The sequence below is a fragment of the Manis javanica genome, chromosome 1 (assembly GCF_040802235.1).
Source record: "Manis javanica isolate MJ-LG chromosome 1, MJ_LKY, whole genome shotgun sequence".
Lineage (NCBI taxonomy): Eukaryota > Metazoa > Chordata > Mammalia > Pholidota > Manidae > Manis > Manis javanica.
The window spans coordinates 64,563,437-64,578,963 of NC_133156.1; the positions used below are offsets into that span (position 1 = coordinate 64,563,437).

Here is a 15,527-nt window from a genome sequence, read left to right on the forward strand (position 1 = left end):
TATAATGCTAGCAGTACAAAAAATGTCCACAAAGATTGCTGCACCTTTTTAGAGTTAATATGACAAGTTCTCTTCATCCCCAGATACTATAGTAATCTTTCCCAAAAGTTAATTTTTCAGCACAGATTTACAAGCACCTTTCATTGAATTGGTCTTATACATCTGATAAAGATAGATTTCTCCTCCCATGTTCCAAGAAAACTTTGTCTTAAAATAAGAATAAGTTGCATCTCTTTATTTAGAATCCTGAAATTTATGTAAAAGCTTCTCCCATCCTTACTTTTTTCATGTTTAATTTTAATCCTTTCAAGATGAAAGTGCTTTTTTGGATTATCAGTTTCTACTTCTGAGGGTTTACTATTCACTAGTATTAATCCAGCTTCTTCAGCAACTCTGCAGTTGACTACCCACACCCTTTCCTGTGTTTGGGAGGCTCTCATTCAGGACTATCACAGCATTGGCAGCACACCCATTCTATCCATAGGAGATGAAAAAAGTAATCAAGTGTAGCACTTAGAAAATTCTTTAACATGTAGAGCTATTGTGCCCCATCCTTGCCACTGCACTTCTTTGGGGCTGAAGGGGGGGCCCTTGAATTTGCTCTTGCATTTAAGTAAGATTAGCACCATGAAATGAGTCACAAGGTAAACCGAAGGGCATGGGTTTCAAAACCGAAAAAACCAAAGTTTAAAGCCCCACTTTTCCACCTTCCAGTTATTTGATTTTGGAGAAGTCAGTCTTTAATAGGCTTGTTTTAGTCACCTATGAGTGTGGATAAGGATACCTCTCAAGGCTATTATGAGGATCCCAGATGATGCAGAGAGAGTCTTAGCTTGGCACACATTAAGGCCTTAGTAAATATAGCTGTTTTTATCATCTGCTTTATATTATCTACTCCCTCTTCAACTCTTTGGCTAGTAGTACCCCACATCTCAACTGATTCATTCTGTCCAGAGACTGAATCTCCAGATTCTGAGATTCCACAATCCAGAAATCACATTTATAAACAGTCATTCTCCAATCAAAATTAGTGACACTGCACAGCTTGTCTTCTGCTCTTTCTCTTTTATCATGCCAAGAATTCATTAGACATTTATGACCATTTCCACCACAGTGGCTATTATAGTTGCCTTATGTTAGGATTTTCTGGGCCTATTATTTCTATCTCCTGGAGAGGTTTATCTTGTCTCCAGGTTTGATCTTGCAGGAAACCACTCTCAAAAGATTTCTCAATTGAGCGCATCTCTCAAGAGCTTATAGGACCCAACATCCTCTTTCTTTTCCACTTTGCCCCCTGCATTTCTGATTTTCATTTGCTCCTGATTTAGCAGCTAGACAAGGCCTCCCTTAAAAATTCACAAAGTGAAGTTCTAGTAGAATCTTTGTGTGTGTTTGTGTTATTCAGGTCTCCATGGTTCTCTTGACAATAAAGATACTTTTTTCTTCTCTCTGAAAGCTCTAACACTTTAGACCTGAGCTTTCTTGTGTCCTTAATCCTTATCTGAGTTCCTTGTCCCTCCTTGAAGATGAATATAGAAAATGCTTGATATTACAATGAGATTGGGCAGGATACTTAACCAACTGATCATGTGTATTTATTTTTTTATTTTGTTATTTTTACTAAAAAAATATTTTTTTTAATATAATTTTATTTTGGTATCATTAACATACAATTACATGAGCACCATTATGGTTACTAGACTCCCTCCCATTATCAAGTCCCCACCACATACCCCATTACAGTCACTGTCCATCAACGTAGTAAGATGCTACAGAATCACTACTTGTCTTCTCTGTGTCTGATCATGTGTATTTAACCTTTGTTAACCCCCACCCCTGATTTTTGATAGGGATTGGTTTTCATTGAAGTTCCAGGCAATTTTAATGCCTTGAATATTCTTTGTTAACATGATGTTTTTAGAAAGCTGAGTGTCAGAAAGGCCCATTTTTAATTTATCAATCTCACCCTTGGTCTTAATATGCTGAAGCATACTTTACTTTTGAGGGCAGAATTAATCTTTTATCAGATCTACCATGGATGCTGCTGGTTTCATTATTTTATGAAAATGTTCTTGTGATTGTTTTAGAATTAATGCTACCCACATACCTTATTTTCCAATATCTATTCAGAATAGATAATGGAAGATACAAAGTAAGAGTCACCCATATTAAAGCTAATGCAAAGGAGATGTAAGTCACTGCTGTTTGAAAAACTAACAAAAGCCTGCCTTTAACTTACGGATTTCATCTTGCCTGTAAGGAAAGTGAATCTGAAACTTAGTCTATGATAGAGAATGGTTGGACCTTCTTTTATAAGCTACAACTTTGTGGAAGAGTGAAGAAAATTTTAGCACAATTACAAGAAGATGATTTTATACAAAGAAATGGTTTGGAGGTGAGGAGAGGTGAAAAAGGAATTTCATTTGCCCCTTTGCTTAAAGCAGGACGAGGTGGAAATGCCAAAAGCTGTCAATGTTACTTATTTGCAGCACTGGGGCCTCAAGCTTTCGCATGCCTAAGAGTTACTCAGGGGCTTGATAAGAATACAGATTCCTAGGCCATACAACTTTTGGCTCTGAGTTTTTAATAAACTACTTAGAAGATTCTAATACCTACTGCATTAGCTGGAGAAAGAAAATCTGCAATTGGCAGTCTGGACACAGAGGTCAGCTGATAGCATAATTCTAATGTGAGTCCAACCACAGAAGAATCAAGAGAGCCGATGGTGTTTCCAGTCAGAGTCTGAAGGTAGGAGACTGATTTCCCAGCTTGAAGATATGCAGAGAGAGAGAGACAGAGGGAGGAGCCTTTTCTTTTTCAGCCTTTTTGTTATATTCAGACCTTCGGTGGATTGGATGAGTCTTATTCATATTGGGGAGGGTAATATGGTTAACCCAGTCTACCATTTCAAATGTTAATCTCATCCAGAAACCCTTACATAGACACACTCAGAATTATCTGGACACATTATGGCATAGTCAAGTTGACACATAGAATTAACCATCACACCATCCAAATTTGGATAATTTGAAGCAGTGAAGGGCAAAACCAGATTTCTTGAGAGAAACCTCATAAAGAGACCATTGTTGTGCTTTAGGAACCAATTGTGTCATTTTTTCATAGAAATAGAGAGTTGCCCCAACATTTTACTTAACAGTGAGAAGCTGAAAGCTTTTCCTTTAAGATTGGGAACAAGACAAGGATGCCCACTCTCCCTACTTCTATTCAATATAGTACTGGAGGTCCTAGCCACGGCAATCAGACAGCACAAAGAAGTAAAAAGCATCCAGATTGGCAAGGAAGAAGTTAAACTGTCCCTGTTTACAGATGACATGATATTGTACATAAAAAACCCTAAAGAATCTACTCTAAAACTACTAGATCTAATATCTGAATTCAGCAAAGTTGCAGGATACAAAAATAATACACAGAAATCTGTGGCTTTCCTATACACTAACAATGAACTAGCAGAGAGAGAAATCAGGAAAACAATTCCATTCACAATTACATAAAAAAAAAAATAGAATACCTAGGAATAAACCTAACCAAGGAAGTGAAAGACCTATATTCTGAAAACTACAAGACACTCATGAGGGAAATTAAATAAGATACCAATAAATGGAAACACATCCCATGCTCATGGATAGGAAGAATTAATATTGTCAAAATGGCCATCCTGCCTAAAGCAATCTATAGATTCAATGCAATTCCTATCAAATTACCAACAGCATTCTTCAACAAACTAGAGAAAATCATCCTAAAACTCACATGGAACCACAAAAGACCTTGAATAGCCAAAACAATCCTGAGAAGGAAGAATAAAGCAGGGGCAGTTACACTCCCCAACTTCAAGCTCTACTACAAAGCCACAGTAATCAAGACAATTTGGTACTGGCACAAGAACAGACCCATAGACCAATGGAACAGACTAGAGAGCCCTGATATAAATCCAACCATATATGGTCAATTAATATATGATAAAGGAGCCATGGACATACAATGGGGAAATGACAGCCGATTCAACAGCTGATGTTGGCAAAACTGGACAGCTACATGCAAGAGAATGAAACTGGATCATTGTTTAACCCCACACACAAAAGTAAACTCGAAATGGATTAAAGACTTGAATGTAAGTCATGAAACCATAAAACTCTTAGAAGACAGCATAGGCAAATATGTCCTGAATGTAGGCATGAGTAACTTCTTCCTGAACCCATCTCCTTGAGAAAGGGAAACAAAAGCAAAAATGAACTCATGGGACTACATCAAACTAAAAAGGTTTTGTATGGCAAAGGACATCATCAACAAAATAAAAAGGCATCCTACAGTATGGGAGAATATATTTGTAATGACATATCCAACAAAGGGTTAACATACAAAATATATAAAGAACTTACACACCTCAACACCCAAAAAGCAAGTAACCCGATTAACAAATGGGCAGAGGATATGAAGAGACAGTTAGTTCTCCAAAGAAGAAATTCAGATGGCCAACAGACACATGAGAAGATGCTCCACATCACTAATCATCAGGGAAATGCAAATTGAAACCACAATGAGATGTCACCTCACACCAGTAAGTATGACCAGCATCGAAAAGACTAAGAACAACAAATGCTGGCAAGGATGCTGAGAGAGACAAACCCTCCTACACTGCTGGTGGGAATGTAAGCTAGTTCAACCATTGTGGAAAGCAATATGGAGGCTCCTCAAAAAACTAAAAACTGAAATACCATTTGACCTGGGTATCCCACTCCTTGGAATATACCCAAAGAATACAACTTCTCAGATTAAAAAAGACATATGCACCCCTATGTTTATTGCAGCACTTTTTACAATAGCCAAGATATGGAAGCAACCTAAGTGTCCATCTGTAGATGAATGGATAAAGAAGCTGTGGTACATATATACAATGGAATACTATTCAGCCATAAGGAAGAAACAAATCCTACCATTTCCAACAATGTGGATGGAGCTGGAGGACATTATGCTCAGTGAAATAAGCCAGGCAGAGAAAGACAACTACCAAGTGATTTCCCTCATTTGTGGAGTATAACAATGAAGCAAAACTGAAGTAACAAAATGGCAGCAGACTCAGAGACTCCAAGAATGAACTAGTGGTTACCAAAGGGCAGGGGTGTGGGAGGGCGGGTGGGAAGGGAGGGAGTAGGAGACTGAGGGGCATTATGTTTAGTACACATGGTGTGGGGGATCACGGGGAGAACAGTGTATCACAGAGAAGGGACATAGTGGATCTCTGGCAACTTGCTGCACTGATGGACAGTGACTGCATTGGGGTATGGGTGGGGACTTGATAATATGGGTAAATGTAGTAACCACATTGTTTTTTCATGTGAAACCTTCATAAGAGTGTATATCAATCATACCTTAATAAAAAAAATCAGTACCACCTGGTTTAAAAGGATACACGCTTAGGGTAAGACATCGTGTCTTCTCTTGAATGCCTAGCACCCAGCAAAGTGTTTGCTTCACAGTAGAAGCCCAATAAATGTTGGTTAAGGATATATTGAAAAAAAAAGAAACAGAAAGTTGCCAGGGGTTGAGAGGAGGGGGCAGAATAGGAGAATGAATGCCAATGGGCATAGGGTTCCTTTTGGGGTGATGAGCATGTCCTATAATTAGATACTAGCTAAGTTGGTGATGGTTGTACAACCTTGTGAATATACTAAACCACTGAACCATGCCCTTTGTGATGGTGAATTTTATTGTATGTGTATTAAGTGTCAATAAAATGTATATATTAAGAGAGAGACATGAAAACATAGAGGTAGATAGTGTGGGCATCTTTAGTCATTTTCTATCAAGAAATAAAAAAAATGGGGTGATAGAAGGGGATGTGGGGTCAATGAAAGATTAAAAAAACACAGGAGGTATTACAGAGTGTTTGTACACAGATTTGAATAATCCAATGGAAAGGGAAATATTAATGACTCAAGGTAGGGTAGAGGAAACTTGCAGGAGCGTAATCCTCCTGGAATGCCACCTTGGATAACTTTATTCATGTCTCTTCCCTAGGTGACAGATCAGTCGGTGAAAGCATTTGCTGAGCACTGTCCTGAACTTCAGTACGTTGGCTTTATGGGTTGTTCGGTTACTTCTAAAGGAGTCATTCACCTAACCAAGGTAGGTACCATGGCTACCTGTCTGTAGTGTTTCCAGGTGTCATTCATATCAGTGCCATAGCATTGTTAAATATAGTTGAATGAGGAATAGTCAGACCATTGTAAAAGTACACTGCTATTTGATAAAGTTAAAATCAGTTTAAGGTAACAATACCAAATTTATCCTTTCTGAAATGAGACATTCATTTAAACATGAAGCTTGCTTTTTCGTTTTTCATCACTAATGACATAGACACATTAGAGAAACTGATATATGTGACAAGAGTTATTTAAATGTTAACTTTAATATATTGCATTTAGAAGGTATTTTTATTGAAGTTTTAACTGCTCACATATCATTAGGCCCTATGAGTATGAGGATTTTAAGAAGTGAATATGATCAGTGCATACATATGATGAAGTTAAATATAAAAAATGAAAATAGAGATGAATTTATGTCAAAAATTAACCTTATAACTCAGAGAGATCACTTACATACCAAATATATGAAATCTGCAATGAGAAAAATGTCAGTCTCTTTGTAATCCCTCATTTACATTTTATCTCTACTGCTTTTCAGAGCTCTAAAATAATTAGGAGCTAATTCTTATAAACAAGTAATGGAAAACTGGCTAGTATAAAAGTTATTTGTGTATTACCTGAAATTTGTCACTGCATAGATTTTAAGTGTACTGTATATAGTACTTGGGAGAGTGGATGTGAGTCTTGCCTTTTCCTCTTAATCACTGAGTAACCTTTTCATTCCACTTTCCTTCATTGCATTACTATTAGAAAACCGCTGCAAAGCAGCACAATGCTGAAATAAAACAGGTAAGATCCCAGGTCTATCTGGGTTTTCTCTACAGGTGTCTTTAAGCTTACAGTTTAGTGGGGAATAATGTTTTTTTTCCTCCCTTGGAGAAGAGCCAATGTTAATGAGTTACCTAGAACCATACCTGGGCTATGGCACTGAAGCCCAGTGGCTAGCAGCCTGGGTTCTCCTGTCAGCTTGAGTGATATTGCCCCTACCACTTATTAGCTAAGTGGGCAAATTATTTTTTAGGGTATTAATTGAGGGAGTATATGCAAGGTGCTTGCCTCAGTATCAAGATTGCAGTAAGTGGTAAATAAATCTTAGCTACTGATATTAAAATAGATGCTACAATATTTAAATTGCTAGAAAATCAGAGCAAACCTTGAGAAAAATTAACAAATCACCATTTTAGTCTGGTGTATCTGAAACAGAGCCTGTGATTGTCCTGTGTCTTAAATGACTGATAAGCTGCATTGTATTTTGAGAATTACAGCCTAAAGCTAGTGGAGAGGATAGGCATGTTATCCTCAATAATTGCTCTGTTAGAACATCTTAGTGTAACCAAGATCATATGCAACCATAATTTTTAAAAATTCTTTCCCTATAACCTTGGCCTGAACATTAGATGAATGTTTTTCTCATCATGTCTAATGCTGTTTATAGTGTAGAGTAGAAATGCCTTTGGATGAACAGATTGCACACAACAAGTGTTATAATGACCATATGGATTTTTCTAATCATTCGAAAATGTACTCATTAAAGACAAAACAAGACCCATTAGATCAGTAAGTGTTTCCCTGAGCATTTTGAGATGGCCAGAAATTATCATACATTGGTACTTAAAAGATCAGAATTATTCTCTGTGACAAAATAGTAGCTACAGCGAATGTTTGCGTTGAAGGGCTCAGTTTGCTGAGAAGGTTCTTCTGAAGATTATGGGACAGAATTGATGGTTTGGCCTGTCAGTAGTCAGAGTCTACGGGATTCATATCCAAGCTCGTCCCCATAGTTTTGAGGATCATCTTTGCTCAACAGTGTCTTTACTTTGATGAGAAGCCTGGTTTGTGGTATAATTATGCTTAGTTTCCTGGACTCTTAAAGGCAAGATAGCATTTTAAACATATATCACTTTTGAAAGATATTTTAATTGTTTTATCTCTTGATAACCAAGTGTAGAATTCAGGTGTTAATAAAATGAAAGTTTTTTTTGTTAAGATATTTGCAATTTCATGCTAAGACATTACACAAAATATAATCTGCATTCACAAAATGTTATAAATAGATAAATGTTCCTAAGTTGTACTATCTTTATTATCATCATAGAGTACAGTTTCTGAATAGTTTATTGCCATTGTGGTATGTAATTTTTAAATAAATGATTAGGGATGTGACATACAGCATACCTATCAGTCTAAATACTTAATTTTATGTGACCCAGAAAATCTCTTCAGCTTATTACTTTACTAAGTCTCTGGCTCTTTACTTTGTTATAGAGGCAAATGGCATAAAATCTCTGTACCTATGAAGAGACATGTTTGAATTAGATGATCTGTCTCCTGAGTTTCTTGTACACAGAAGAATCTATGAATTTAGGAATCATAGACCTGGAAGAGATTGTGAGGAGCTCTACTTGAAAGTAAGAAATATCAAGTCTTTAGTAAGTTAGAAAGGAAAATTGGTGATTTGTGACATGTTAGATTGTTAAACCAAGGGCAAGAAGACAGAAGATTGGAGATAGATGCAGAATATTGATGCTCTATTACTGTGGTTCTATGGACTTGACTTTGATGTTCTCAGTCTTGGGTGGACTCTTACTTACTTTGACATGTTTATTGATGACATACCCTTCATCTCCAGGTAGATTCTGCTAATATCAAACAGTATTGGAGTAAGTGGCCTTCCTTGTAAGCTGCTATGAGTCCAGAAATAGCTAACAATGAGTGCACACAGATTATGAAGATTAAGTCAGGTTTACTGGACCATGTTTGGAAACTTGAAGGTTCATATTTAGGAAGCAATAATAAGAACTTCTGAGGTTTCCACTTAACAGTTAAGAATGTTATTGACTTGTTATATGTGGCAGAGTTGAGTCTCCTCCAACACAGGTGTGTTCTTTTCACTGAAGTATGCTTATTTATAAATGTAAAATACTTTTATTTTGCTCTCTAGCTCTCCTACTTTTTAAAAATAAGTTCAGCAAATGCAAATATTTGCCATTAAAGAGACTGGTAGGAACATGTCAAAAGGACCCAAAAGCCAACATGAAGTAGCTCCCACTGGCCTAAGTTGGGATACTTTGAGCATCAAAAAGGAAACTGGCTGCAGTGGGTTAAAGCAAACCAAATGTGTAAAAATCATGAGTTCATAATAATGTATACAAAACAAAACAGCACTGTATTTCTTATTCCAGCTAAGATGGAATAATAGGGACTGGATTTACTCTTTTCCCTGAAACAATCCAAAAAACCAGAGTGATTGTATGAAACACTGGTCTATATGACACTGGATATCCCTGAGATATGACTATAGTGACCCCTGAGATAGAAGCAAACAGAGGAGCCCCATGTTTGCCTCCATCTAATGCATTGAAAGAGTTTCCAGCTTACAATGCAGGGAGAGGTAATGCAGGCAAAACTCAGCAGATTATCTGAGTTGAAACAACAGAAAGTCCAGGGTATGAAGGCAGCCAGAGTTCAGAGGACAGAATACTGGAATAGAAAGAGCTGCATAGACGTCTGTGGATGATCTCCCTTGTGCATCTAGTCCTAAATAACCCATGAGTAAAGAGAAATCAAAAGAGAAATTAGAAAGTATTTTGAGCTGAATGAGAATGAAAACAGCGTATCATATTTAGCGTGATGCTGCTAAAGTACTCTTTAGGTAAAATTGATAGCACTAAATACCTATGAAAGAGAAAAAGAAAGGTCTCAATGACCTGAGCTTCTACCATTTGAAACTTGAAAAAGAAGAGCAAGTCAAAATAAGCAGAGGAAAGGAAATTGTAGAGAAAAAGGAGATTAGAGTAGAAATCAATGAAATAGAAAACAAAAAGAAAAGAAAAAATTAATGAAACCAAACGCTAGTTGTTTGGGAGAGACTGGTTTGGGAGAGAGAGAGGAAGGGAGAGAGAGAGAGGGAGAGGACACAGTTGCCAATATTTTGACTCAGGAGTGTCATAACTACAGGTTCTAAAGATATTAAAAAGATAACAGGGAATACTGTGGACATCTTTATGCTTATAAATTCAACAAATTGGATGAAATGGAAAACTTACTTGAAAGACACAAACTACCAACATTCACTCAAGAAGAAATGGATAAGGTGAATACACTTACATCTCTTATATTGCATTTGTAGTTAAAAATCTTCCCTCCAGTAACACTCCAGGCCCACTGGATTGCTTCACTGGTATATTGTAATAAATATTTGTTACATGTTAAAAAGTTAATCAGTAAGAGATACACGCTTGAGTGTTTTCTAGTGAAATGACACAATGTTTAGGGATTTGGTTTAAAATATTACAAAGGGTTTGATAAAGAAAGAAATGGGAAAAGTGGAATCAATAAAGGAGACAAAAATGCAAAATATTAACCATTGAGCTGGGTAATAGGACATGGGGGTTCATTATACTATTCTCATTACTTTTGTTTATATTTGAAAATTTCCATAATAGTAAAAAAGCTTTGAAGGGTCAAAAGTTTAAAATGTTGATATTAATTTAACATGATAAGAATCACACTATTCAATATACTTTTTAAGAATGCATAACATGGAAAATGCTGAGGATAATAATTAATGAAGATGTGTATTTACATGTAATATTAATTTAAAAATTAGTTTAATAAATAGGCCATGGGATGTGAAATTTCACAGTGGCAGGTTATTTTATTTTATTATATTTTTTGATTCAAGACAATTTACTTTAGCTATTATTTATAATGTACTTATTCTACTGGGCCCTTTATATTCAATGGTTATTTCTCACAACCACCAATCGAAAGAGTATTATTTATATTTTATGGATTAGGAAATTGAAGCTCAGAGAAGTTAAATTACTTGTGTGATCATATAGCTAACAAGTTGCAAAGCAGAGATTCTTTCTGAACACAAGTTTTACTCAATAATATGTTAAAACATTTTTAAGGTAGACAAGATTTGTTTAAAATTTTAAAAGTACAGTAAAAGAACAAATAATGTTAAGTAAATTCTAATCACAATATTGAAAAACTGTAATCCATGTATATCATTCATTACACTAAATGTGAGGGACTAAAATGCTTTCAATAAAAGACAAACTGAGTGGCAGGTTATTTTTACCTGCAGTTGGGGTTCAAACTCTAAAAATGGTACAGATTCATGAATTTAATGCCACAGGTCAGTTATGAATTGATTTCTATCAGATCACTTCAAATGATCTCAGTCAGTAATCAGGAAGATCTTATTTTATGATTAGTAAGGAAGATGATGAAGAATTCTTGACAAAAAGTTCATTTTTATTTTATGCTATATAAAAAATTTTTATTTGCTAAAACTTAGGGCTATATGTATTTCCTTTTTAGATTGTTGATGTGTTTTAAAGTTGTGCTTATTAATCAATTAACATTAATTCTGATCAACATTTGATCTTATTGTTGCTTCAATTATTCAGTTTATAAAGATGAACTGAATTCCTGGGATATGTCAGGTATGGGTTTGGTTGAGGTTTTCATGTTTGTTTTTGTTTTAAGCAGAGTTTTGTTGGGGAAGGTAACAGACAGCAAAACAATATGCCCAAACTTCTGATATTTCTTGGACCATAATCACATTTAAAGAACTTAAAAAAAAATTTTAAAGTGCTTATGGTTGAAAGTATGGAATGTTTTCTAAAGGAAAACAAAATGATTTTTTTTCAGTCAATTTAACATAAATAACTGAAAGAGTGTTCATTCATGCAACTAACTCAATTTTTGTCTTCCTTTTCTTGTTTATTTAGAGACTAGAAAGGAAAGATGGACTTTCTTGCCTTTTAAATTTCCCAACAACAGATAAGTTTAGAATGCCTTATTCTAAGGGAATAAGGGAAGAACATAGTATTTTGCTATTTTAGGGAATATTGCTGTTTATAGATTGTCATTAATTTGTTTATGATTAATTATAGGTTCTTGAGTGGTATTTTGAGATGTGGAAAATATATGTTTTAACTTGACTCACCTCTGAAACATTCCCCAGTGAGTGTGACTCAGTGAATATTATGAAGAGATATTTTTTGGATGACCATGCTATTGGTTCTTTTTTTAGCCTTCCAGAATTAAGATTTGAGTCTGCTATCTAGGCCTTGTGTGATCCATTCATTGATTTTTTTTTCTTAGAAATTTGCAGTGGATAGCAAATCATTTATTGCTGTTATCAAAGCTAGTGGTAGGACAGATTGTATGACCTTGGGCAAATCATCAGATCTCTTTGCCTCAGTTTCCTCATCTGTAAAATGAGAATAATAATAGCATCAATACACCTCTAGGGTTGTAGAGGAAAAGTGCTTGGCACATAACTAAAGAAGCAGCTGAAAAATAAAATCGAAAAATACATGGTGTATAAAAGTTCTTCATGATCTTTAGTCCTAATCCACCCATATTCTTTTCAATAAAATAAAAATGTAATTTTCATGAAAATAAATCTTACCTAAAAACTTTATGACCCTTTATTCTACCTGTGTGCTAGTGCTGAATGTTAAGATTGATATCTGCTTGTCTGTTTTGTTTTTTTTTTTCCTTTCCCTGCTTATCCCTGAAGGGTTATTTAATGATCTAAGTTAACACACTGAACAACTAATAATAAAATCATTAAAAAATTCCTACTGTAGGCAGTACACTTAAGCAGGGGAATATAGTGTCATACCTTATTATTATTGTACAAATTAGTGACTTTGATTTTTATTTTTCTAAATTAGTATAGGGAATGTCTACATAAGCTATAGCAATTTATCACATTTATTTTTTCATTCTGTTAAGTCATGAATACCTGTTCACTGAGTCTACTCTTTTTATACTTTATAACTCTGTTACTCACATTCTAGTTGTAATGTATATTTGTTTGTACTGCATTTTCATTTCAGCAGGGCAATAGCCAGATGCATCAGGGTGACACTAGTAAAATAAATGAATTCATCTTTCAAGTGACTCATTTTATGAAAATCCTAACAAGTAAAATGAACAAATAAGTTTCTTAGTTGCATCTATCCTTGGTTAAAATGGTTGTTTCAGGTTTTAACATAAATATATAAATATAAAATAGGGAAAGTTGGCAATCTTTTCTGAAAGGACCTTTGTTGGATCATGACTTTTATATTTTAAATATTATTTTACTTTGCTTATATTATCCTCAGTTCACTCCTTGAATTTTTATCACATTTATTATTTGTAAATTGTGGTTTTTCTTTGCAAATATTCTTGGAAAAAAGGATTTCAGCTTCATTTATCTGGTCTCTAACACATGAGGTCAGTCTTTATCTAAGAAACATACTGGGAGATGTCGCTTTCATGCTTTCTTAGATTTTCAAATTCATTCATACTGTTTTGTGACAGACATTGTATTTAAGGATCAGTGTAAATCTAATTCACTCAGTGTTGTGGTTTATACATAAATAGTGATATTGTACATGGGTGGGGTCACATCTCTAAATGGACAGAACAGATTTCTGGAATTAAAGAAATGAGATTTGGACTTAATGAGAATAAGTTACAATGAAACTTAATGAGAAAATAAACTGAGATAAATGAAGTAAGCAGATCTCATTTATTAATTTAAAACAAACATTGAGAATTAGAATTAAATAGAATCCAAATTAATTAAAAACATTCAATTGATTAAAGAAACTTGACAGCTATATTCACTTAAGAGTTTTGAATGTTTATGAAATATCTAACAGTGTTTTATTTTTAATTAATTCAACTATCTTATCTTAAGCACTATTTTCACTGCACATGGGAAGGTCTTGTCAGCCACAGGGAAATGCCTGTGTGTATACATATTATATAATCATTTACACACAGATGTAAACAGTATACACCCACACTGTGTCAGTCATTAATCATAGAGAATTCAAATAATTGATTTTCCTTTTACTATGTTGTTTAACATTGTGTAACTTTTGTAATGATGATCTAAAGGGGCTCCTTGACACTGAAAGGAGGATAAATTATGTTGCGTCGTATTCTATGAAAACAGGGAACTCATTTCCATAGTAATTCTCTATTAGTAGAAAATTTAAGTTATTTATGTGACAGTAGTGGTGTGTGTTCTGAATTTTCATTTGGAACCTCATTATTAAGCCAGAATTTGGGCTTGCATATTATTACTTATTATTTTCCACAATAATTTTTGGGTTAAACTCTGGTTCTGAGCTTCCCCTTCTCCAGATACACTAATAGAATGTATTAGTCCCAATAACAGAATCCAAGAGCCCATTGCTGAAAGGCAGTTGAGCAATCACATGTTTGCTCCAACCCAGAGGTCTCCCAGGCTTACACAAAAGCTGTTGATCACAGTGTATTTACAAAACCTTCTGGGCCATAGCTGCTTCCCCTGTTGTAGACTTCCTTTTAACTGATTGCATCCCAGTGGGATGATTGACCATCAGTGAATTTTATTTTCCCCCAAGATAAAGCTTCGCACCAGAACTGTCTCTGTTATATTCACTAGAGGAAATGCTTGGTTATTATGTTTGGTTAGAGATACTTTTTCAACATGCAATTGTCTATCAGTCTGGATCTTTAAGAAAGTAACGATACCCATGTGCCTGAGAAAGCAACTCAAGTTATGACTTACACAGCTTTCCTGCGGCTCAAGGAGGAAAGCAAAGCTGGTCAGCACCCTGGGTTTCTCAGGCAAGGTGCAGGAATACTTTGGCAATTATTCCTGCTTCTGAGTTGTTATGAAGAACTTCCATTGGATTGACTTCTTTTCATCGTTGGAAACTCCCCCTCTCCCCAAGCCCCTTTCCCTCTCTTTCCTTTTTGTGCAGTTCTGGGTCTGTTTGTCCTCAGATCCTTTTTTCTACATTTTAGGGGGCTCACTCTGCAGGCTGCATTTTGTGGGAGGCAGGAAGGCCAAAGAGAGGGAGAAACTGGGATGTTTCTCCCCCTCTCTCTCTCAGGTAGCAGTTCTGGCAACCTTCATGGCCCTAGCCCTGGACAGACCCCTGTGACTCCCACTGGTACTGGGTGACCATGCCTCTTACTTCAGTAACTGCCTTTTTCTTTTGTTCCTCCAGCCTTGAGGTGGCTTCTTGCTATTGTTAAATCTCTGATTTATAGTAGTCCCTTCCGTTTGTTTTCCCAGCTTCTACTTTACCAGAATAACCAATTTCCTTAATGCAATTCCATTTATTTTCCTGGTTAGATCCTAATACATATTCCTTTCTGCATCATTCTGAGTTTCTTAGATGAGAACACATTTAAGAGAGTAGAACTAATACTTATTTCCTCTCAGAGCATCTTGTAACTTTGGGGATGAAAGCACAAAGCAGATAATTGCATATAATAAAAGATTTAAGTTAGACTTGACCCTTCCTTCGGCTATCACTAGCCATACTCCTGTCCTGGGTCTAGACAAGC

At 35.5% G+C, this 15,527-nt stretch overlaps 1 protein-coding gene across 6 annotated transcripts in view; it reads left to right on the forward strand.

Moving 5' to 3' along the window:
• The window catches only part of FBXL17 (F-box and leucine rich repeat protein 17), a 531,544-nt gene that overhangs the window by 169,512 nt on the left and 346,505 nt on the right, over positions 1–15,527 (forward strand). For all 6 annotated transcript variants that reach the window (XM_037011920.2, XM_073233169.1, XM_073233185.1 and 3 more), the window contains exon 5: positions 6,037–6,144. In XM_037011920.2, the coding sequence (XP_036867815.2) occupies positions 6,037–6,144 (108 nt within the window). The remainder of the gene's footprint in view (positions 1–6,036; positions 6,145–15,527) is intronic.